The sequence below is a fragment of the Sprattus sprattus genome, assembly GCF_963457725.1.
Source record: "Sprattus sprattus genome assembly, chromosome: 16".
NCBI lineage: Eukaryota > Metazoa > Chordata > Actinopteri > Clupeiformes > Clupeidae > Sprattus > Sprattus sprattus.
The window spans coordinates 27,603,978-27,629,086 of NC_137914.1; the positions used below are offsets into that span (position 1 = coordinate 27,603,978).

General features: G+C 43.5%; 1 protein-coding gene across 1 annotated transcript in view; it reads left to right on the forward strand.

The window, feature by feature from the left end:
• The window catches only part of arid5a (AT-rich interactive domain 5A), a gene marked incomplete at both ends in the record, with an annotated part of 48,170 nt that extends 35,378 nt beyond the window's left edge, over positions 1 to 12,792 (forward strand). Inside the window, one exon of the mRNA XM_080854232.1 lies at positions 11,566 to 12,792. Coding sequence (XP_080710358.1) covers positions 11,566 to 12,792 — 1,227 coding nt within the window. The remainder of the gene's footprint in view (positions 1 to 11,565) is intronic.
• Positions 12,793 to 25,109: the final 12,317 nt, after the last annotated feature.

The window sequence follows — 25,109 nt, forward strand, 5'->3', positions numbered from 1 at the left end:
AAAAAGAGAGTGAAAATATTGAAAAAAGGAGATAAAAATGGAGTGAAGAAGAGAGATTGAGTGTGAGAGAAAGTAGACTGAGAGGGATAGAGAGAAAGATGGAGAGATGGAGAGAAAAAAAGTAGAGAATGGAAGGTGTCTTAATGTTCCTAGTTACAGTTGAATTGAGAGGGACAGAGAAGAGGTTCCTTTGATTTGGCGCAGCTGTCAGTGAAGCACAGGTGCAAGCCAGTTTAAAGACCCTATTATGATGTCATAATGGCCCAATGTAAGTCAATGGGAAAATTTCGATTCGTTTTTATTTACTATCTTAAAAATTATAAAGTTTAGAAGAGTGAAAAATACATAGCATAAGTCTCCTTTACAAGACCTACGCGACAAAGTTTGAATGAAGTTTCTACGTTAAGCGGTTCGGGCTGAATTAATCGCAGAAAAAGGTAAGAAGAAGAAGAAGAAGAAGAAGAAAATGCCTAGGAATAACAATACAGGGCATTTCATGCACTGTAATAAATCTTATCAACCAAAGATTTCGCAACCCCCCTGCAGTACCTCCTGTTGAAGACCCCTGATATATAGTAAGATAGAATTGTCAGTCATAATTTTGTAAGATAGTATTGTATGTCATAATTTTGACATGTTTTTTTTAACACAACTGATAATCCACAGTACTCTTTTGTTCCATTCCATATATATTATTACAGTGCATGAAATGCCCTGTATTGTTATTCCTAGGCTTCTTCTTCTTCTTCTTCTTCTTCTTATTCTTGTTACCTTTTTCTGCGATTAATTCAGCCGAACCGCTTAACGTAGAAACTTCATTCAAACTTTGTCGCGTAGGTCTTGTAAACGACACTTATGCTATGTATTTTTCACTTTTCTAAACTTTATACTTTTTAAGATATTAAAGAAAAACGAATATAAATTTCTCCCATTGACTTACATTGGGCCATTATGACATCATAATAGGGTCTTTAAACTGGCTTGCACCTGTGCTTTACTGACACCTGTGCCAAATCAAAGGAACCTCTTCTCTCTCTGTCCCTCTCAATTTAACTGTAACCAGGAACATTAAGACACCATCCATTCTCTATTTTTTTTCTCTCCATCTCTCCATCTTTCTCTCTGTCAACTTTCTCTCACACTCAATCTCTCTTCTTCACTCCATTTTTATCTCCTTTTTTCAATATTTTCACTCTCTCTTTATCTCTTCATCCAGAGCCACTCGTGTTCACTCTTCTTTCCTTCTTCCACTCTTCTTTCCTTTCTTATTTTCTTCTTCCATTTTTCTTTCCTTCTTCCACTCTTCTTGCCTTTCTTTTTTCCTTCATCCACTCTTCTTTCCTTCTTCCACTTTTCTTTCCTTTCTTCACTCTTCTTTCCTTCTTACACTCTTCTTTCCTTTATTCTTTCCTTCTTTCACTCTTCTTTCTTTTCTTATTTCCTTCTTCCACTCTTCTTTCCTTCCTTCACTCTTCTTTCCTTTCTTCTTTCATTATTTCACTCTTCTTTCTTTTCTTCTTTCCTTCTTCCACTCTTCTTTCCTTTCTTCACTCTTCTTTCTTTTCTTCTTTCCTTCTTTCACTCTTCTTTCCTTTCTTCTTTCCTTCTTCCACTCTTCTCTCCTTTCTTCACTCTTCTTTCCTTTTGTCTTTCCTTCTTCCACTCTTCTTTCCTTTCTTCTTTCCTTCTTTCACTCTTCTTTCTTTTCTTCTTCCTTTCTTAACCTTTGCATTTCATGCACTGGTATTTCCTTCAGGAAATGCATTTTCTAGTTTAAATAATACTTTATAACTATACACTACCGTTCAAAAGTTTGGGGTCACTTAGAAATGTCCTTATTTTCAAAGAAAAGCACTGTTTTTTTTACTTAATCAGAAATACACTCTTTACATTGTTAATGTGGTAAATGACTATTCTAGGTGGAAATAATTGGTTTTTAATTAAATATCTACACAGGTGTATAGAGGCCCATTTCCAGCAACTATCACTCCAGTGTTATAATGGTACATTGTGTTTGCTAATCGCCTTAGAAGACTCATGGATGACCAGAAACCCATGAAAACCCTTGTGCTATTATGTTAGCACAGCTGAAAACTGTTTTGCGGGTGAGAGAAGCTATAAAACTGGCCTTCATTTGAGCCAGTTGAGTATCTGGAGCATCACATTTGTGGGTTCGGTTATACTCTCAAAATGGCTTGAAAAAGATAACTTTAATATGAAACTCGCCAGTCTATCATTGTTCTTCGAAATGAAGGCTATTCCAGGAAAGAAATTGCGAAGAAACTGAACATTTCCTACAACGGTGTGTACTACTCCCTTCAGAGAACAGCACAAACGGGCTCTTACCAGAGTAGAAAGATAAGTGGGAGGCCCGGGTGCACAACTCAACAAGAAGACAAGTATATTAGTGTCTAGATTAAGAAATAGACGCCTCACAGGTCCTCATCTGGGAGCTTTTTAAATTGTACCCGCAAAACGTGAGTGTCAACTTCTACAGTGAAGATGCGACTTTGGGATGCTGGTCTTATAGGCAGAGTGTCAAAGAAAAAGCCATATCTAAGACTGGCCAATAAAATGAAAAGATTGATATGGGCAAAAGAACCCAGACATTGGACAGAGAAAGATTGGAAAAAAGTATTCTGGACGAATTTAAAGTTTGAGGTGTTTGGATCATACAGAAGAACTTTTGTGAGACGCAGAACAGGTGAAAAGATGCTGGAAGAGTGACTGACGCCATCTGTCAAGCATGGTGGAGGTAATGTGATGGTCTGGGGACGCTTTGGTGCTGGTAAAGTAGGAGATTTGTACAAAGTAAAAGGGATTTTAAATAAGGAAGGCTATCACTCCATTCTGCAACGCCATGCCATACCCTGTAGACAGCGCTTGATTGGGGCCAATTTCCTCCTACAACAGGACCCAAAGCGCACCTCCAAATTATGCAAGAACTATTTAGGGAAGAAGCAGGCAGCTTGTATGCTGTCTGGAATGGAGTGGCCAGCGCAGTCACCAGATCTCAACCCCATTGAGCTGTTGTGGGAGCAGCTTGGCCGTATGGTACGCAAGAAGTACCCATCAAGCCAATCCAACTTGTGGGAGGTGCTTCAGGAAGCGTGGGGTGAGATTTCTACACATTACCTCAACAAATTAACAGCTAGAATGCCGAAGGTCTGCAATTCTGTAATTGCTGCAAATGGAGCCTTTTTTGAAGAAAGCAAAGATTGAAGAACAAAATTAATATTTCAAATAAAAATCATTATTTCCAACCTTGTCAATGTCTTGACTATATTTTCTATCCATTTTGCAACTCATTTGATAAATACAAGTGTGAGTTTTCATGGAAAACATGAAATTGTCTGGGTGACCCCAAACTTTTGAACGGTAGTGTATATATATATAATAAATGCATATTAAAACATTATTTTATAACTTTTGGCACAGTTCCTATCAGAACAAACCTCTCTCTTCCTCTTTGTGGGGACTCCTGTCAACCTCTGCTTCACCTGCCTGGCACTCATTGAGTGTGCCACTGTCACTTGCCTGACAAAAATCAGTATAAAGGAGACTAGCTGCTAGATTTTCTTTTTACAATTTAAAGAAGACACAGGCAAATTGAAGTAACAAATAGAGAGTTTAGCTACGGTTTATGGAGTATATTCTTACCTCTTCCTCCATCATCACCGCCTCTGCTGTTAGCTTTGTGAATATCATGTCCTTGGTGCTGTGGTCTTCCAAGAAAGCCAGGTCTTTGAACAGTGGATCAAGCGCTGCAGCATAGTAGAGGAGGTCTTGGAGATATGTGTAGCGACCATCAAAGTCCTGTCTGAATCGCTCCTTCATCAGAGAAATTTCCAGTAGATCACTCTCATCTGGCTGGAAATGCTTCTGCAGTAGGGCCTGGATTGGGGAGATAATTGAGATGGTGTTTTTTTTTCCTCCCTGAGGAGTGTGGTTGCCACTTTCAGAGGGGACATCAATTTGATGACCTCTGGGATCAGTGTAATCGTCTTCCTCTGTCAGGCTGGCTAATCCTTCTCCCCTCTTTATGTTCCTTGACAGAAGGGTGTTCAACACAGCAGGCTGCTGCTCCCAAAAACGCTACAACATGTCAAGGGAACTGTTCCATCTTGTGGGGACATCATGGACGAGCTTGTGATTTGGCATGTGTAACTGGGCCTGCATTTCACATAGAACCTCAGTTGCTTGTGGGCTTCTGTAAAAAGTTGTCATCTTCCTCACTTTCACCAGAAGCTCTGACACCCTGTCCACCTTCAGGGATTTTTGCGAGGCCAGATTGAGTGTGTGCGCGATGCATCGCACATGGGGGTTTATCTCTGCACAAACTCCAGCCAGTATCATATTTTTAGCGTTGTCAGTGACCAACGCTGGGTTCTTGTCTCTGATCTTCCACTGGCAACAAATGTCGTTCAGTAAAAGTCCCAGATTATTCTCTGTGTGAGCCTCGTTGAACGGTCTGGTTTGAAGGACGTTGTTTCGCAAAACCCACTCGTCATCGATGTAATGTGCCGTTACTGTGACATACGAGTCAGTGGAGTGAGACTTCCAACCATCAACAGTAATAGCAACTCTTTGGGCATTGCTCAACGATTCAGCTATTTCATGCCTTACTTTTTCGTACAGAAGAGGGATTTCTTTATCTGTGAATAGCTTTCTATTCGGGATGTGGTACCTCAGCTCCAGAATGTTTAGGAGGTATTGGAAGCCCTCGTTTTCAACAACACTGTAAGGCTGAATATCTTTACAAATAAAAGAGGCAATGGCTTCGGTTATTGCCTTTGAACAAGACAAGTTGGTAGCCAGCGGGGCATGAAAACAAGTGGAAATACTTTGCTCAGTCTGCTTGCTAGATGAACTTGTTGAGGTAGCCACTGTAGCCATACGTCTCACCATGGCGCCTCTTCAGGTGAGTACCTAAATTAGTACATTAGACATATTTTGCATGGGTCTTATAAAATTTCCCATCTTTCTTTGTAAAGCCAAAGTGTTGCCAAACCTTAGATTTATTGCAAGATTTAGGGACGTATAACTCCTCATCAGCCATGGTAACTCTCTCCCGAACACGCCTTCAACTAGCGCGATACTTGGCTGCGACACTTCACGAGAATCTGCCACTGACAGCAGTGGAGATGAGAGCGCGCTTAGGAAACCGAAGGGGGAATCTATCTAAATATAAAATTATACAGATGCAAAATTTTTAGGTACGATGCATCGCGGTTCATCCCACATTGTATCCGGTGCACCCATTTTTTATCCGGGCCATCGCATTGTGAGCTTTTATGCCGATGCATCGGTGCAAACCGGTGAATCTTCCCATCCCTAACCTATTCTCACCACCTGTGGACTCCCCATCAGGAAGTCGTAGATCTCCCTGCATAGGGAGGTGTTAAGTCCCAGGTCCACAAAGTCAGGGCGATGGCGTCATCTGTAGAACTGTTTGACCGTCATGCAAACTGCATAGGGTCCAGGGTGCGAGCAAATTAATGATTTGACTAGTCGCTCAAAACAATTCATGATGACAGAGGTCAGTGCTACCAGGTGAGAGTCATTCATGACGGTGACCTTGGTGTTCTTTATAATTTCCACCAGGGGGCGCTCCAGGGTATGGCTATTCATTGGCAGTGCCTCTGACACCTTGCACTAAGCACGGATTAGGATCTGTCACAACCACCATCAACTTATGACTAATAATGATCATTTCAGAAGGAGAAACTCTTGAAACTTGGCTGTCACCGGATATGTTACTCTGTTTTGAAACATTTTCAGAAGACTAAAGGCATTTGCATGGTTATCCAATTCACCTCGTACGACTTCACGAGAGACACGCCCTTTCTAATCTGATGATTGTACGACTCACCTCTACCTGCATGGTTCTACGAGGGGCTGTGGAGATTACCAACGGTTTATTATGATGTTACAAGGCCATTACATCATCAACAACAAACTATAAAATAAGAAATCGTTTGTTTTTATCCGTGTATTTTCAGTTAATGATCAGAGGCTGTTGTTGTGAAATGAATTACTAACGACAATGACCAAGCTCGCGGTTATTGCCGAATATTTTCTATTATTATACCACACAAACAGTTCTGCTTTTTTACGTCTACAATTCAGGTTATTTTACAATTTAATCATTTACACTGCATGCTCTGCTAACTCAAACACAAAGAGGCTGTTCGAAAACCAAGAAATGTTTTTATTATTGCTGTAATTAGACAACGTCTCCCTATGCTTTATATGCGGCGAGAGCCACGATAGAGCAAGGAAGAAGGGAGATGTCGGTTTTCCTCCTGCATCGCCGCTGGTGCCCTTCATAGTTTTTTTCATTTTTACAAACTTGTCCCTGATCTTCCTCCAACTCCTAATGCACTCCTGGACCTCCAGCCTCAGGTTCCCAGCGATCTCTCAGAGATTTTTTAAAAACGGAGGTGCTGTCATAGGGAACGAAACAGGAAACGTCATTTTAGCTAGGGGTGTCGGACAGCTCGGATCGGATAGTCGGATCGGATAGTGAGAAAATTCAAGAGGTGCTCCAGATGGCTCTCCGAGGTGCTCAAAGGTGTGGTCCCACTTCAAGGAGGGCGTTTAAATGCGTGCCTCGTGAGATCGGAGAGCACGATCGGATAAGCATGTGAGCGCCTTAAGGGCCTCATTTACTAACATTGCGACCACAGCTTAATCTGCTCTGCGCCTTTGCCAAAGCACGCACGGTATTTTGCATCCTATTTATCAAACAAGAACGTCGTCATGTCATTACCGCCTTACCCCGCCCATTAGTGTTAATAGCGCCCCGCTAAAATAGGGTAGACATAGCCTGCGTTTTCCTGCCACCATGGATGATGAGTTAGAATTAGAGCTTTTGGTTGACAAGGTTACAGCAAACTAACCCGGGTAAATATAGAATCTCATAAATATTTTTTCAGACATATTAACATGAATTTATCACACACAGGCAACTGCAAACTGTTAAGATGGTTCCCAAAGCTAGAGATAGCTAGGATAGTTAATAGCCAGGTTAACTGCCCATAGCATCCTGTTAAAAAGTCTGGTAGGTATACACAACACCCCTTACTTTAAAACGGTGTATTCCAATACTTAAAACCATGCTTTTCAAAAACGCTGCCCTCGGCGGATACATTTGAAAACTGGATTTGTAGTGTGGACAGGGCAGGGGAAACTGAAGTTCAGACGTTCGGTTGCCTTGGCACTGATTTGGGTTATAACGTCAAAATAAACATGGAAGGTGAAATGAATATGCTGATCTGGCTCTACAATTTGGAAATGGGAAAAGTGTAAGTCGTGTTGAAAAAATTCTTTCTGCGCGTTGTCTTTGTCTTTGTCTGTGTCTTCGCCTTGCTCTAATAACTGCTGCCATATCAAAGTTTTCAGACTCAATCAAAACGTGCTTCCTGGTTAAGACCTGCTTTTATGAGGCGCATAATTATCCCGCAGATTTGAGACGCACTCTTGCCAGGCAGTTTTAGTAAATACTACGGAATACATCATTAGGCGCACTTAACACCTCTCCTCCCATCTCTTTGCGGCACACACCCACTTTCCATTATACCCTCCTAGCAGCGGTAATCTGCGCTTCTACTCAAATGCACCTCCTTTGTAAATACCGATTTATGTTTACAGCTGCTATTTTACGCCTGATATGGGCGCAATCAGTGGCGGTTCTACATGGAAATACGCCCCGGGCGAGACCCCCCTCCAAGCCCCCCCCCCCCCCCCCCCCAGCTGTGGCTGCAGTTAACTTTGTGAAGTCGAGGCCAAAGCAGTCGCGTCTGTTTGGGCAACTGTGTCGGGAAATGGATGCGGGCTAAGACACATTGCTGTATCACTGAAGTGAGGTGGCTGTCCCATGGAAAGGTCCTTCAGCGGGTGTTCGAGCTACGAAGAGAGGTCGCAGAGTTTCTGGGAACGGAAAAGCCCGACATAGGCAAGTTTTTTTCCGACCCTGAGTATGTTGCCAAATTGGCATATCTGGTGGACGTATTCAGCGTTCTCAATAGCCTCAACCTCTCCGTCCAAGGACGCTACTCATCCATCCTTGATGTGAGTGATAAAATGACTACGTTCATGAAAAAGGTTGAACTGTGGAGAAGTCGACTGTCAGATGGAGTGACCGAGATGTTCCCTCAGCTCACTGACTTTCTAAACGCAAACAACCTTCCAGGGACTGTAGTTAAAGAGGTAATCACCTCTCACCTCACTGCACTTAGCAAACACTTTGCGGACTACTTCTCTGACGTAAACACGGATGCTTGGGACTGGGTGCGTGATCCCTTTGCTCCAGCAGCTACACGTAGCCTCACCATCAAAGCAGCGGAGGAGCTCATCGAATTGTCCTGTGATCGGACTTTGAAAGCCCGATTCAAGCAGGAGAGCCATGTGGACTTTTGGCCCTCCCTCTCACTTGAGTATCTCGAACTAACAGCACAGGCCATGCAAATATTGCTACCGTTTCCTACGACCTTCTTATGTGAGTCATCTTTCTCGACTTTGACTGCAATGAAAAACAAATACAGAGCTCGTTGAGAAGTTGAGAATGATCTTAGAATCACCTTGTCATCCAGTGCACCAAGAGTGGAGAGACTATGTGCTGAGAGACAGGCACACCCTTCTCATTGAATTGATCAGACACACACACACACACACACACACACACCCACACACACACACACACACACACACCACCACTGAAAAAAGTGAATCATATTTTTTGTTAAGTGATTTGTGTGGGGATTTCATGTTTGTTAATGTTTGTTTGTTAATGTTTCATGTTTGTTAATGTCTTTGTTCAAAATAAATCTTCAGAATCATCTCTTGTAAAACCCTACAATTTATTAATAAAAAAAACATTATTTAGCTTCTCAGCACATTTTACAAAAAGATAATTTTAAAATCATCCTACATACTGTCAAGTAATGCCAAATATAATCAAATGAAAAAATCTAAACTCTTGTGGTATTAGTACTATATGAATTTAGAGAGTAATAGAGTCCAAAAGCATATAACACAGTGGCGGTGCGTCAATACAGGGCGCTGGGGCGCCGCCCACCCTACAATTTTGAGATGAAAAAAAAACAAAACATTATATATCAAATAATTTAATAAGAAATGTACTGTTTTAAAGCGTTAAATGTGTGCCGGAGACCGTAAGCCCCTGTCAAAAACCACTTAAATGTGACCAAATATAATATATTGCCATTCGTTATCACTGAGAGAGAAGCCACTCCTCCCTGTGGGCACCGGCCAAGTGGAAGTCTATGGAAGCCAAAAAAAGGGGCAGGAACATTTGAGCAAGGACAGCTTCTCATTGGCGGATGACAGTTCGAGCCATGGGCGCACTTCACTTGCGCCCCCAGCCAATGAAAGGGTTTCTTATATATCATGCTGACAGGACTGTCCAATCAGAGACCTTTTGTGATTCCCTCACATCAGATTTAAATATTACATATCTACCAGAATCATAGCCAGCAGAAACTTTTAATCTGAGAGTATGGCGACTGAAAACTCAGTTGTATCTATACGTGGAACACCTTTCAATCGACGATCAGATGTCGATAAAAAGAAATTAAAACACAGGGAACGTCCGGATTTAAAAAATACAGACAACCACTGATCGCGGGAGGACCTAGTTACTTCTCCAGCCTGAATGCTAACCGGAGCTGATAGAGGGCTGTTCAGTGAGTAATGCGTTTTCAAGTTACAGTTTTTTGATAGTTGTTATTGGATAGTGTTGAGCACTGTGTGTTCTTGAAATAAAGCTTTGTTTTTTTTTTAAATATTGTACAAAAGACTCCGTTAGTAATGGCGTGACGTGTGTAGCTCCCTCAGTTAAGATTAACAGTTATATATCGATACATTTCATTCCTAGCCAATTCAGTGGCAGTAATAGTTCATTTGTTAAACATACTGAGTGCCTAGTTTTCCAATCATCATTGTTTCAATTCGTATGTGAGGCATTGTGTGCGTACCTGATAAAAGTAAGTGTGTTTCATGAAGTTAGTAGTGGGATTTACATTGCTATTAGCAGCGATTTGCGATTAGCATAATAAATAGCATAATAGTAGCCATTAGCATGTTCTCTAATAGGTGATCTTATATTGACTTATGTAATAAGGATTGGTTCATACAGCTAATACTGTAAATATAATACGAATGAGACCTATGTTGCTTAGTGTAATGTCCACTATGATATGTGACTTAATAATATTGGTTATGTGTAATTGTTATAGTGTAACAAGCATTCATATTGATGTAATCCAGTGCAGTGTTGATTGGTCCCTATTCCCATTGCAGACCACACCCATATGTACCATCTCATGCAGTGCCATGTAGTGAAAGCAGAAATATGCAGTCCTTTAACCTCAGTAACAAATGTTTTACTCAAAACCTGTTTTCTTCTCATTGTGGAGTGCTATTTAAACCGCGCCGCCGAACTGCGCCCCCCCTCAAAAAAATGTCACCAGCCGCCACTGATTACAAATAGCTATAAGCCTATATGATTTTATTTGGGATGCAATTATGAGGGGGTCCCCGGAATATTTTTCGACCGTCAAGGGGTCCCTGGCCCAAAAAAGTTTGAGAACCCCTGTTCTACAGGGCACCATCACATTGTCCCCCTGAAAAGGGCAAAGTAAACCCATCGAGCCGCTTCCTTTTCCTACCTCAAATATCTTGCTTTACCCATAACTGAGATTACATGTTATCACATTGAATGCATTTTATCATGTCTGCTCCACTGTTGGGGCAACATAGAGGTAACTTTTACTGTATTTTATTTACCCAAACTGCTTGAGTCTGCCAGATAGTGAAATGGGCTGAATGTAGGTAGGACCAATCCCATCATTAAAGGTATTTGGAATCCAAATTCCAAATGAATCAATCTATGAGTCCAGATAATTCACAGATGAAAAGCCTTGTTGGCATTTGTTTTTGACACACTTCTAGGCCACACTTTCAGCCACTTGTCTCCAGACAGTATAATGTCATCACATAAGTGCATAGTGAGGAGACTATTATGAATGCAACCTTACACAACCCTGTCGATTTCAAAGTGCAAATCCAATATATAAAGGATCTATTGGTCTTATTCTGTGTACAAAATCAAAACTGACTACTCAGGTGCGGTTTAATTAATAATAGTTGCAATAAACATTAAAATATAACAATTATGAATACAGCAAGTTAATAACCATATTATTAACTATTACTATTATTAAATGCAAATAAGTATAGCATAAATGTAATATGATAATGATGATGATTACCTTGTATTTTTACCACATTTTGTCTCACAGCCTCAAGATTGAATGTTGGATAAGCTCACTATTAAAATCTGAAACCTGCAGGTTCATTAAAATCCTCCTGTAACTTTGCCTTGAGCCCTGACCTGGTGTCCAATTCGTCAGCCTCATCTGAATTCACTGGCATTTTTCAATTGTACATTTATTGCCATTTTTAGCCCATGCTGTTCTCTCTAAGTGGTGTTAAAGTTAAATGAATGCTGGTGTTAAATGAATGCTACATTTATGTCCTCAGGAAACAGCACATCGTGGCCACCACTGTCAGCCAGGGACATGCCATCACTCCAGTCCCTGGGCATTTTACCAGGACCAATCCCACCTGGATTGCCCAGAATCCCAGAAGAAATTTGGGGATGATCAGACAACTGCCCTTGTAGTCCATGAGCCTCCCCTTCCTGCCCCTTTAGGCCCCACTGGGATCATCTCTCCCTTGGAGAAGAAGAAGCTTCTGGCACAGGCCAGTCTGTGTCTCCTGAAGAATCCAAAGGCAGAAGACAGCTCAAAGAGGCCATCGGTTATCCAGTGTCCTCCTTCCCCAGACTGTTCAGTGCAAGGCAGTGCCCACAACTCTGTGGATGATTCCCCACTCCCTCTGTCCTCACCCTCTAGCACATGCTCTCGCAGCCCCTCACCTAACTCACTTTCATCTGACGAATGCTTAACAACGACTAACCCCATCAGCAGCTCATCCACAGACTCAAAGAAAAGGACCCAGTCCTCTGCTCCTCCTGCAGGACCCAGCAGGCCTGCATTATGCAAACCTGTAAGCTGTTACCCAACACATCTGGACAACCGTCACCTGCACCATCACCAAGGTGTTCTTCAGGCAAGCCCAAACCAACCCGGTTCCTCTTCTGCTGCCAGTGAAAGAGCCTTCCACACCTGGAGCCCTGAGAGCCAAGGGGGGGGTTTCCGGCCCCCTGTTCGAAAACGTCCCATACTAACCCAGTCCTGGGTGTCCTCAGCTTCTAGTTTCACAAAAGTCATGCCCAAATCCAAGGATGTTTTCTTACCAGTGTCCCTCCATCCTTTTTACAGAGCCTTGCCTCTTACCCATGAGCCAACCTATAAAGTCTATATGAGGAGCGGTCAGGAACTCAATCAGTCCCCCAATAAACTCAGAGTGCTTCCTTTGCACTTCACAGACAAAAAAGATAAAGGAATGCATGTCTTGTCCAAACCACCACCCATCCAGCCGTCTATACAACATTCAGCCACAGATCTTCAACTACCTTACTTGGGGGCAGAGAACCACCTTAAAGGTCTACAAGGTCAAAAGGCAAATCACTGTTCAACCCACCTGACCATGCCTCAACTGAACCCACACCAGCCACATCTTATGCCAGCGGTTGCCAGCTTCTCTCCCCAATATGACTTTGCCCTTCAATCATACTCCTATACCCTGCCATTCTGGCAACCCCTGACTGGCCTGTACCCATATCCATCCAACACTAGACTATGACAATAAATTGTCCTACAAATGGCCAGAACAGATGTTGGAAGTGAGTGTTATACATATGTGTGTGTGATTGTTCAGATAGTTTCCTAGGATTTTACACAGACTGCTTTTTATTTCAGTTTGATAGTTAATCCATCCTGACAATCGAGGACTGAAAATATGGTCACACTTATCTCTCTTTTTATCATGAATTTTGATGAAATATTTAATTATCTATTATTATTATGTGTCTTAATATCTTCTCTCTGATATCTAGGGTGACTGATTGTTGACACCTTCTTTAAAGCACTGCAGTTCCTGGAGGACGACCTAGTGTTATTACAGTCATAGTTCTGAACATTTGCTTTTCTAGAACATTGTCATGTATTTTAAAATGTTACCAACAAAGTGTCTATTTCAGGGGTCTTCAACGTTTTTCAGGCCAGGGACCCCCAAACTGATGGCGAGATGAGCAGGGACCCCCTACTATATAAATTGCATAAAATTTGGTTTTTAATATACTGGGCCTAGTGCCAAATAAACATAGCTACCCTGTTATTGTGTATTCAATACTAAGCTATCCAAATAATACCAAGGTTAATATATTCATTAACATTTTTATTTTTTTACATTTTTGAACAACGAATTTAACTTACCATTTTTTTTACATTGAATTGAATTTAACATTTAACAACGTGAAAGGTACAGGGTGGCCGTGCCACTGCCATTTATAAACATACATCTTGCAAACAACTCTGAGCTAACAATTAATAACAACTTATTAAAATAATTTACAGATATGTTTTTATTTCATCATACATAAAAAAGGGACAGTGAATCCTCAAGCATCTGTCGATGGCACACATCCTCCCACATTAGTGAGATGTATCTTCTTTTCAATAACTCCTGACTGACACGATCCAACGGATGACGGAGGAGGAGTCTGGCGCATGGAGTTGTGTTGACAACATAGATGTTATAGTGAGATTGACAGGTCAACAAACCAATCACACCGCTAGCAAGTTGTTACGATTGTAGGTAGTAGCATGCTAACATTAGCTAGGGGGCTCATACACCTCACAAATCCTCTCAGACTTATTTTTCAGTTACAATTAACGACCTTGTACAGTGTCTATTTCTCTTTATTAATTTTTTTAAATCTAAAAATGTCAAACTAACAATTTATAGGTACAAACAAGACCAGCTATGGAGTTTGGTCCGCCATCTTTTATTTTTGATCTTCGCGCTCTTTAGACTTGAGCAGTAACGCGATCTGATTGGCTAGTGCCTGTGCTGTCGTATTTGCATGAAAGGTACTGTGAGTGAACCGGTGCCCAGCATGAGAGAGCTCCTGTGTATAGCTGAATGTGTCGATTGGACTGAAAGATAACGTCTTCTTGATCAATTTATACGTTCGCTACAATATGTTAGATTTATGTTAATGTTAATTTAAAGGGAATAAATACAATTCTGATTCGGAAGACATTTGAATTTGTGGGGAAAAAAATTGGTTGAATTTTTTTTATTTATTTTTTTAGAAATATTAAAAAAATCAACCAAAGATTTCGCGGACCCCCTGTTGAAGACCCCTGGTCTATTTGATGTGAAATGAGCTTGTGTCAAACACTGGCAGCTGTCTGCATCTCCCTTCACGATGTACGCCACAGGCCAATTACCTACTAACACACCAATCATGTGTCTTAATTATGTGACTGAGCCTAACCATCTCTAATGTGATGGCATGGCTAAATGCACTTGCTTTTAATTACCAACTGCACAATGCAATCAATAATATCTCAGAACAATTGCTAATCAGGTGAGTTGTATGCCTAATGTAACCATTCTTTTGTTTCACAACCAGAATAAAGTGCCTTTATGAAGAATAAAGTGATCAACTGTTTTAATATCATTCAGTTTTTCATTGACTTGCCCTGCAATGCGTTGTACAATTCTTGTGGAACAAACCCCCTTTTTCACAGCACAGATGTGACAGGTATATGCTGGTAGGTCAGCACATGAACGTTAAGGCTCCACCTTTTTTAAATGGATTTTTGCTGGAGGGGCTTACTAAAAACTTAAAAACAACGCCAAATTTCTCAGTTGCGTTTTCAGGCTCAGTTGTGTCCTCAGCCCTAAGGCCAACATATGCTTCTACGACTGCATTAATGTGTGGCCACGCAGTTGCCTTGACGGAGTCCCTGATCAAGACGGATCACTTGACTTGGTCCCCGGGTGCCTAACGGCTGCTCCTGGGGGGTCCTGGAGGAAGGACAGTCCATGAGGGAGAAATGCAGAGACGTGTTTGTGTGTGTCCTGTGTCGCCACTATATATGCACGTGTGTGTGACTGTGTGCCGTTTGTGCGTCTTAAAATTGCCTGAAGTCAACCTTGAAATTATGTCACTGGTGACGTCTGAGGCCTCATTTGCGATCAAGTGCTTCACAAAGTGGTTTGTTCGTTCACTTTTGGCGGGACGTTTCGACTAAATTATGTCCCAATTCCCATCTCGTATTCGTGGTTGTTGTTGTCAGTGGTTGGAGATTAAGCGATTGTTGGAGATTAAGCGATTGTTGGAGATTAAGCGATTGTTGGAGATTTAGCGGTAGTTGCAGATTTAGATTGTTTGGTGTTGTTAGTAGTATAGATTATTTTAGATAGAGTTATGAGGAGCCAGTTAGGAAGAAAAACCCCTTGATCCAGTTGCACAAAGCACTTTCGCCCCCTTTTCACTGTCCCGAGAAAATCTTTCTTACACCGTATCTTTATTGACCAGCAGCTGTCACTAGAGAGCGAACGATACTTTGAGTAGTGAACCTTTTTTCAACACGTCTTGCTTGAAAGCTTCGAAGATCATGAAGCTCCAACTAGTAAACATTCCTTAGACACCTCGGTCAAAGACATTGGCGATTCTAGAACATTTTACATGGGGTGGCAGCAGGGTGGCAAGTTGAAATTCAAGGGTGGCATATCACAAACACATTTTTTTGTAGGGATAGGCGCGCTCTACATCCAAAATAAAGGCGTTTTTGGGTGCGAGTAAAAGATTGTTTACTTACAGTAGAAAAAAAATGTTGTCTTTTTTAATAAGACTTAAAACACTGTCAGATATTACATATATTAACATATTCAGCAGCAAAACGTTCATAACATATTTCCCTTCATAATGACAAATGTGTTTCTAAATGGCCAATTTCATTTCTAATGGCTTGTTCTGTATGTATTGGGTTATCACATACAAAATCATTTATACGTGACAGAACGGTTAGTGGTATCTAAAATCTGATTTCTTAATGATACGTAATGAAAATAAAAACTGCAATAACATTTTCTGTCAGTCCACTTTACTGTAGCCTACTAAAGACGTTAGTAAGACGTTGGTTAGCTAAGCTAGCTAACAGTGGTAACTTCAAGGTTAGCTAGCGCAAGCAAGCTGTATAGCGAGCTAGCTACTGTATGCTACCGATTTTTGCAAGCTAGCAATAAATAAACGATTGAAATTACAACGGAACTGTCTACCACATATGACCACCCATCACATTTTCTTGATTCACGATTCAGCTGTACTGTAGATTCTTTTATCACTGCAAGCCTACAAAAGGCTTGTCTAAAGTTTGTTTTTAGCTTCTCAAATGCTTTCAAACTGGTTCTTTCCTTCACTTGAATGTAGCGGGCAAGTTGGGGCAACCATGCAAGGAGCAAAGCGAACTCATGGACTCAACCATTTTACAGGGGAGGGGGAATTAAAAGATTTAAGAACAAGTTGCCAAAGAGATCAACAGCTTAAGTAGCAAAAATATAATACCATTCAATAAATGAATAGTATATTATAGGAAACACTTCTGACAACCTGGGTGGCAAGTGGGGTGGCAAGCAAAAAATGTAGGGTGGCAGCTGCCACCCCGGTGGCTTCGCCACTGGTCAAAGACAATGGCCTTTACGCAGTGGTTTATAAAGTACTTAAAAGCCATACTTGAGTAAAAGTACAGATACGTGACTGGAAAATGAAGCAGTTCCTTGAAGCTCCATTAAACCACCTGTTGCTAGTGATGTGTCGTTCGTGAACGATTCGTTCATTTTGAACGAATCCTTACAACGACTCGAGAGTAACGAGTCCTCTCAAAAAAAGATTTGTTCTTTTTCTCGTTCATGACCGCGCATCGGGACAACTGGGACTGTTGCATTGGCTAAGCCAAGAAAACAGAAATGATTTGTTGAATGCAGGTCACGTAAAAATGATCCAAAGACCCGTATCCGAGAGACCCAGTCGGAAAAAGAACGAATCATTTCTGTTTCCTCTAGCTGACTGTACTGAGCCTATGCAGGTCACGTGGAAAAGGATCCAACGACCCATATCCGGCATATGAACGAATCATAGATCCAAAGACACGGTTGTCAAAAGAACGAATCATTGAACGAAAGACACGTTTGGCAAAAGAACGAAACATTGAACGAAAGACCGATATCCGGCAAAAGAACGAATCATTGAACGAAATACCCATATCCGGCAGATGAACGAATCATAGATCCAAAGACACGGTTGGCGAAAGAACGAATCATTGACCCAAAGACACGTTTGGCAAAAGAACGAAACATTGAACGAAAGACTGATATCCGGCAAAAGAACGAATCATTGAACGAAAGACCGATATCCGGCAGATGAACGAAACGTTGATCCAAAGACGGTCGGGAGGTGAACGATTAGGTCATCTGCCGGATACAAGTATTTGGATCATTTTTCACGTGATCTGCATAGGCTCAGCATGGGAAGCTAGAGAAAACCGAAATGTTTCGTTCATTTTGCTGGGCTCTGGATATTTTTTCACGTAACCTGCATAGGCTCAGAAGAGGAAACAGAAAGGACTTATTAACCTCGTTCACTTTCGAGTGTCTATGTTTAGTAAGACGTGAATGATATTCGTTCACAAGAAATAATTACAGGTTTAGTTATTTTAACTTTTTAAAACTTTACTTACAGTTCAGTGCAGCGTAATTGTTTGCCGTGATCATTAAATGCTTATGTGACCATTTCATCCAAACTTTCATAATATATTATTTGAATGCAGGAATTAGTATATAATATAGTGAATTGGCTATAAAATTTAAAAATGTTGAGTAGCCCCGTCCCCCCACCCCCCCCCCCCCCCCCCCCCCCCCCCCCGTTGAAATGAACGAATGAGTCGAAAAAAGATTTGTTCATTTTACTGAACGAGATTCAAAGATTCGAGTCGGTAAAATGATCCAAACTTACCATCACTACCTGTTGCTCCTGTGTCTGCGTCGCGTGTATGACGTAGCTTATTTTTGCGTTGGTTAGAACTTTGCGTCAACCATTAGTTGAGCTGGTGAGTCCTTCCGCTCCCAATTTAAAATTAAATCACAATTTTTTTGTCCGTTAATTTCTTCTTTTTTTTCAGTGTATTTTCTTAAACCCCAAAGTGAAATTAAAACCACAGTTTGACTCGAGACACACACACACACACACACAGTAAGCCTAGATACATTGAACAAACTGTAACATGATAGGCTTGGCTGGTTAGGCAACTTATCAGAATGAAATATGTGATTTCGGAAATTGTGAATAGATACTACTTAATTTAATAATGTAATTGTCATGTTTACAATAAACTAATTTCAAGAAAATTGGTTCAGACGAGTTACAGTCGATTTTGTAGACTACAGAATGTTGCGCATTGTATGCAAATGGAGTGAATATCTACTGCCACGGGGTTGCGTCCTAGGCGTATATGGCGGGATTAAATCACTAATGTGAGCTAACAAATACGGCTAAAAATGACTTACGTGTTGTTACTATCAGAATTCTATCAACTGTTGATAACACTGCCATAATATAATATAGCCTATATAACACTAGCCTACACTGCACAAAACACACCTAATTTGTCAACGACAACCTAACCTATTTGGCAATTGACTGAACGAAGTCATCAAATGATTTTAGTCAGTTTATCTACCTTACCTTACACGTTAAACACGGCCTGAAAGTAGCGTTAATGCTGTTACAAACGTCGAAAACGAATCTGACGACGGGCCTGCTTGCTGTATCAATCAATCAGGAGCAAACTAATCCAGCAGGATGTCCCCCTGATCTAATAACTAAATCTGAATCCGGCTCCGTGGTTTATGGATCTGCGCTTGTTCCGAGTTGGTTGCTTCAGATTCAGTCTAGCAATCTGAATCCGGACCCATCGGACTCATACCGAATGGGATGGCCTCGTATCCGGTTGGGTGGAAGACTAACTCAAAGGACTCAGGTGAAATGGGTCGGACTGGTATCCGGTTGGGTGAAAGACTAACTCAAAGGACTCATATTGAATGGGTTGGACTCATCCTGTTGAGTGGAAGACCAACTCAACGGACTCATACCAAATGGGTCGGACTCATACTGAATGTAAATCGTTAAACTCTTTTGTTACAAAGGCATTATTTTACGAGAGAGGGTATTCTAAAATGAAAGTAGTGTAGAAATTGCATTAATACGTCAGAGACAACTTCTCACGTTCTCAGTACACAAGTGTGTGACTCGTTTAATTTTACAAGCATAAATCCGAATAAACAAGATGGCGTTGAACCGTGACTAAACAAGCAACGTCATAATCAACAATGGATATTTAAAGGGAAACCGATCCCTTAACAGTCAGTCATACAGTATGCATTATACATTCATATGTAGGTATGACAACGGTGTGTAGAACCACACTATAACACAGGTGAATTATGTAAGTCACATTCACTACACACGTCCCCCCAGAATTCACCATGTAAGAAAAAAAATATCATCGGCGAGGTGGTCGTATCAATCGGCCAGAACGGCTTTTAACAGGGGGTCGAGGAGACACTACCGTGGCAGGTGTCCCGCCCTGACACGGGTGTGGGGCATGGAGTGTGGGAGTTTTTGGAGGGCGGGGAGCAGGGGGTGGGTGCAGAGCTGGAGGACGCCCGCGTCGTGGGGGCTGGGCCAATTCAATAGGCCTACCCACGTCCAAATGAGCTGGTTTGAGGCGGTCAATGGAGAGTCTCTCCGGTTTACCGCTCATGTCCACCACAAAATGTTTGTCTCCCGTCTCCAAAACACGGAATGGGCCCTCGTAGGGTGGGCGTAGTGGTCCTCTGTGAGCGTCTTGGCTGGAGGGCCGCTGACCAAGGAACGGTGGAGGCAGGAACAAAATCCCCTGGAACCCGCAGTGGCTGGCCATAGACCAGCTCCGCGGATGAGGATTGTAGGTCTTCCTTCGGTGCAGACCTGATGCCCAGCATCACCCACGGTAGCTTGTCGACCCAGTTGCAGTCTTTGAGGCAGGCACGGAGAGAAGCCTTCATGGACCTGTGAAACCGCTCACAGAGTCCATTAGCCTGCGGGTGATATGCAGTTGTGCGGTGGAGTTTCACTCCAAGGCTCTGGGCAACCGCGTTCCACAGCTCAGACGTGAACTGTGCGCCCCGGTCAGAGGATATGTCTGAAGGGGTGCCGAAACGGGCAACCCAGGTACCAATGAATGCCCGTGTCATCTCAACAGATGCCAATGATGTCAGTGGCCAACGGGTGGTCCTGTCAACCATGGTCAACAGGTAGGTGTAACCATGAGAGGAGGGTAGACCAGACCAGGCCAACCAGATCCACGTTGACATGGTCAAACCGCCTCTCTGGCACCGGGTACAACTCTAACGAGGCTTTAGTGTGACGGTGTACTTTGGCCCGTTGGCAATCAAGGCAAGTGGAGGCCCAGTCTCTGACGTCCTTTTTGAGGCCATGCCAAACAAACTTTGCCGCCACCAGCCTCTGTGATGCTTTCGAACCAGGGTGGGAGAGACCATGGATGGCATCAAAGACGCGTCGTCTCCACCCCGTGGGAACGATTGGCCGAGGACTGCCTGTGGAGACGTCATACAGGAGCGTGGTGTCGGCTTCACCAAAAACCACATCCTCTATTTTCAAACCTGTAGTCGAGGTCCTCCAGGTGTGCACGTCTGGGTCTGTGGACTGGTCTGCTGCCATGCGGCTGTAATCCAGGCCAAGATGGACTGCCCCCGCCACAGCCCGTGACAGGCAGTCCGCCACCTGGTTGTCCTTACCGGCCACGTGCTGTAAATCCGTGGTGAACTCGGAGATGTAGGACAGATGACGTTGCTGGCGGGCGGACCACGGCTCGGCCACCTTTGCCATGGCGAAAACCAGCGGCTTGTGGTCGACAAAGGCGGTGAAGTGTCGTCCTTCCAGCAGGAAACGAAAGTCCCTGATGGCGAGGTAGAGACCCAGCAGCTCTCGGTCGAAGGTGCTGTACTCGTTGGCACGAAGTTGGCGGCTGAAAAAGGCAAGCGGCTGCCAGGCCCCGCCAACCCACTGCTCGTAGACGGCACCGACAGCGTAGTCCGAGGCGTCCGAGGTGATGGCGACTGAGGCTGTGGCTGAAGGATGAGCCAGCATGGTGGCGTGCGCTAGGGCTGCCTTAGTGTCGTCAAAAGCCTTGGACATGTCCTCAGTCCAGTCCACAGCGTGCATGGGCTTACCTTTCAAGGCCTCGTGCAAGGGCTGTATGAGCCGAGCGGCTCGAGGGATGAATCGATGGTAAAAGTTCACCATGCCGAGGAACTCCTGTAGGGCTTTCACTGTGAGTGGGCGCGGAAACTGTGTGACTGCCTCCACCTTTGATGGAAGAGGGACTGCACCGTCTTTGGTGACTGTGTCCCAGGAAATAAATGGTGGAGAGACCAAACTGGCACTTGGCAGGGTTGACAATGAGGCCATGCTGGTTGAGCCGCTCCAAAAGTGTTCGGAGGTGCGACAGGTGCTGAGCTTTGGTTGTGCTCGCTACTAGAATGTCGTCCAGATACACAAAAAGAAAAGGCAGGTCTCGTAAAACAGAGTCCATGAGGCGTTGGAAAGATTGGGCTGAGTTTTTAAGGCCAAACGGCATCCTCAAAAATTCAAAAAGGCCAAACGGCGTAATCACAGCTGTTTTTTGAATGTCCAGTGAGTGCATAGGCACCTGATGATAGCCCCGGACGAGGTCTATCTTTGAAAAAATCACCGTTCCCGCCAGATGCGCTGAAAAATCTTGAATGTTCGGGACTGGGTATCGGTCAGGTGTCGTTGCCTCATTAAGCCGCCGGTAGTCGCCGCATGGGCGCCAGCCGCCACCAGGTTTGGGGACGATGTGAAGGGGTGACGCCCACGGGCTGTCGGATCGGCGGACTATGCCAAGGCGTTCCATGCTGGAAAACTCAGCCTTGGCGACGGCAAGCTTGGTCGGGTCGAGGCGCCGAGCGCGGGCGTAGACGGGTGGACCTGTAGTGACGACATGGTGCTCCACACCATGCTTCACGGCAGACGTGGAGAAAGTGGGCTGAGTGAGTCCTGGAAAAGCAGCCAGTAAACGGTTGAAGTCATCAGAAATGGAGAGCATGCTAGACAGTTGAATGGAGTCAGTCCCGCTAAGCGTGCACGTATATGAACAGAACGTGATGGTGTCGATCAAACGGCGGTTCTTGACATCCACCAACAGTCCATGCGCACACAAAAAATCGGCGCCAAGGAGGGGAACGGCGACCTTTGCCGTAACAAAATCCCAGCCAAACCGATGCCCTCCGAAACTCAATTCAACATACCTCATGCCATACGTGCGGATGGGGGTCCCATTAGCAGCTTCCATAGGGGGGCCATGGCTGTCAGTCACCATGTCCAAACGGGATGCAGGCAGTACGCTCCTCTGTGCACCCGTGTCGCACAGGAAACGTCGTCCGGAGATGCTGTCCCGGATAAAAAGCAGCCTGCCTAGGCGGCCGACACTCATGGCCACTGAGCGCCGGCCCTGGCGTTTCCCAACCCGCCGAAACTGCATGGCGAACGGCATTTAAGGGCCTTTAGTCCAAACTTTTCATGGTAAAAGCACAAGCCTGAAGAAGACTGCTGGGGGCCTGAAGACTGCTGCCGCCCTGAAGACAGCTGCCGACGAGAAGAGGTCGCCGCGACGAGCGTGGGATCCTCCATTGTCACCGGAGTGACGTGCGTGGGAATAAGGGCGGCCATGACACCGTGCCCTTGACTTGCAAGAAAAAATGTATCAGCCTCTTCAGCCATTTTTCTACAGTCAGTGATAGTGGTGTTGGCCAATGCAGCTCTGACTTGGGAAGGCAGCTGACGCAGGAAAAGTTGGGTGAAAAGAAAATGCTGCGGGTGTTCACCCAGGAGATCCAGCATACGGTCCATGAGCTCAGATGGTTTGCTATCACCCAGTCCTTGGAGGGACAAAAGCCTGCTAGCTCTCTCAGCATCAGACAGTTCAAACGTTTTTAATAGGTGGGCTTTGAGCGCTGCATATTTCCCATCAGCTGGAGGATGTTTAAGCAGACTCACCACTCGGGTCGCTGTTGAGTTTCCCAGAGCTGACACAACGTAATAGTACTGTGTTGTATCTGCGGTTATCTCCCGCAAAGCGAACTGCGCTTCAGTCTGGGCAAACCACGCCGACGCTGACGATTCCCAGAATTCGGGGAGTTTGAGAGTAACAGCGTTTGCGGCCATGTTCGAGTCGTGTTTGTGAAAACGTCAAGCAAACAAATATCGTGGTCACCAGTGTAGAAATTGCATTAATACGTCAGAGACAACTTCTCACGTTGAGTACACAAGTGTGTGACTCGTTTAATTTTACAAGCATAAATCCGAATAAACAAGATGGCGTTGAACCTAATTAAACAAGCAACGTCATAATCAACAATGGATATTTAAAGGGACAACGATCCCGTAACAGTCAGTCATACAGTATGCATTATACATTCATATGTAGGTATGACAGCGATGTGTAGAACCACACTATAACACAGGTGAATCAGGTGTTTGCTGACTATGTGAACTTTCAGAATATTTCTGTGTTTGACGAGCTTCAAAGAGAAAACAAATATTTAATTCATACGTTTTTCCTAATTCAGATAGCAGTCACGTTGGCGACATCTCTGATGTTTGCATCCTTTTTAACATTAAAATATGTTCAATGTTCCACCCATTCAATATGAGTCCTTTGAGTTAGTCTTCCACTCAACCGGATACGAGTCCGACCCATTTCAACTGAGTCCTTTGAGTTATGGTGCATTCGAGAAAGCTGGGATGTCGCATTCATCCCACTTGGAGTGTACTAGGTGCGACCTCAAAGTGTTCGAGGCGAACGAAGTTGAACGTAAACAACAAACATGTCCGACTGCGCCAAGCTCTTATTTGCGTTGTCTTTAAATAGACATTTTGACGTGAAACAATGCTGTCTTCTTGCATATGCGAACCAAGCAGAGGAGGCGAAAAGACGGATGAGGTATTGAGACACTGTAGACTGTCTCTTTTATTTATAATCTTGCTAAAACATTGTATTACATGACGATATCTAGCATAACCAAAAAATACAGCTACATGCATTGTTTTTAGCCTAGAAAATTATATTTTACCATTCACGGTGTCCATGGCACACATCTCCACGGGCGCCGCCATTGTTATGTGACGTCAGGTTGCTCCGATTCGTGGAGTCGGGGTAGATCATTTTGCCCCCACCTCACGACTATAATCTTCCACTTCAAGTGCCGTTCGAGTGCACTTTTCCTAGTTGGAGGTCTGAAATCTCCGATCTCCCAGCTTTCTCGAATGCAGCATATGTCTTTCACCCAACCGGATACGAGTCCGACCCATTCCACCTGAGTCCTTTGAGTTAGTCTTTCACTCAACCGGATACGAGTCCGACCCATGAGTCTGCTCAGTCTATGGATCGGATCTGTGTACAGCTCTGTCTACAGGAGGTTCTTATTCAACCACGCAGCTGGCAGCTCCAGGTCCGTATATCAATAGCTATGCTTAATCTTAGTTACTACGCAGATGAAAAACGGATGTGTTAATGTTGTTATAGACCTACAGTTTGATGACATTCGTGCATTGTTTTAATAATGTCGTCCGTAGCAGCCAGAACCGAAAGATTCGGGTGAATTGAGACCACGGACTCGTGACTCATGAGTGAATTTAAGGATCCGGATCTTTGAATCCGATTGACTGAGATTCAATCACCACTACAATGCTGAACTAAGTTTGTATAGCCGCCTCGCCAGACCGAGTCTGAAGGTGAAATCAAATTGGCCGGAAGAAGAGGGGCGGGACTTCCCAGACTAGTTGAATATGTGTGTGCTTGGTACAATGAACTCATGTTGTTCTAGTTGCTGCACTGAAAAAAATCAAACATTGGCTCAAATTAAAAAAATTGAGGTAATCGATCACACCTAATATTGTAGTGTTATACAATATAAATAATCAATTTGATTTGACCTGAAATATTTCATTTCATGTAAACCCATTT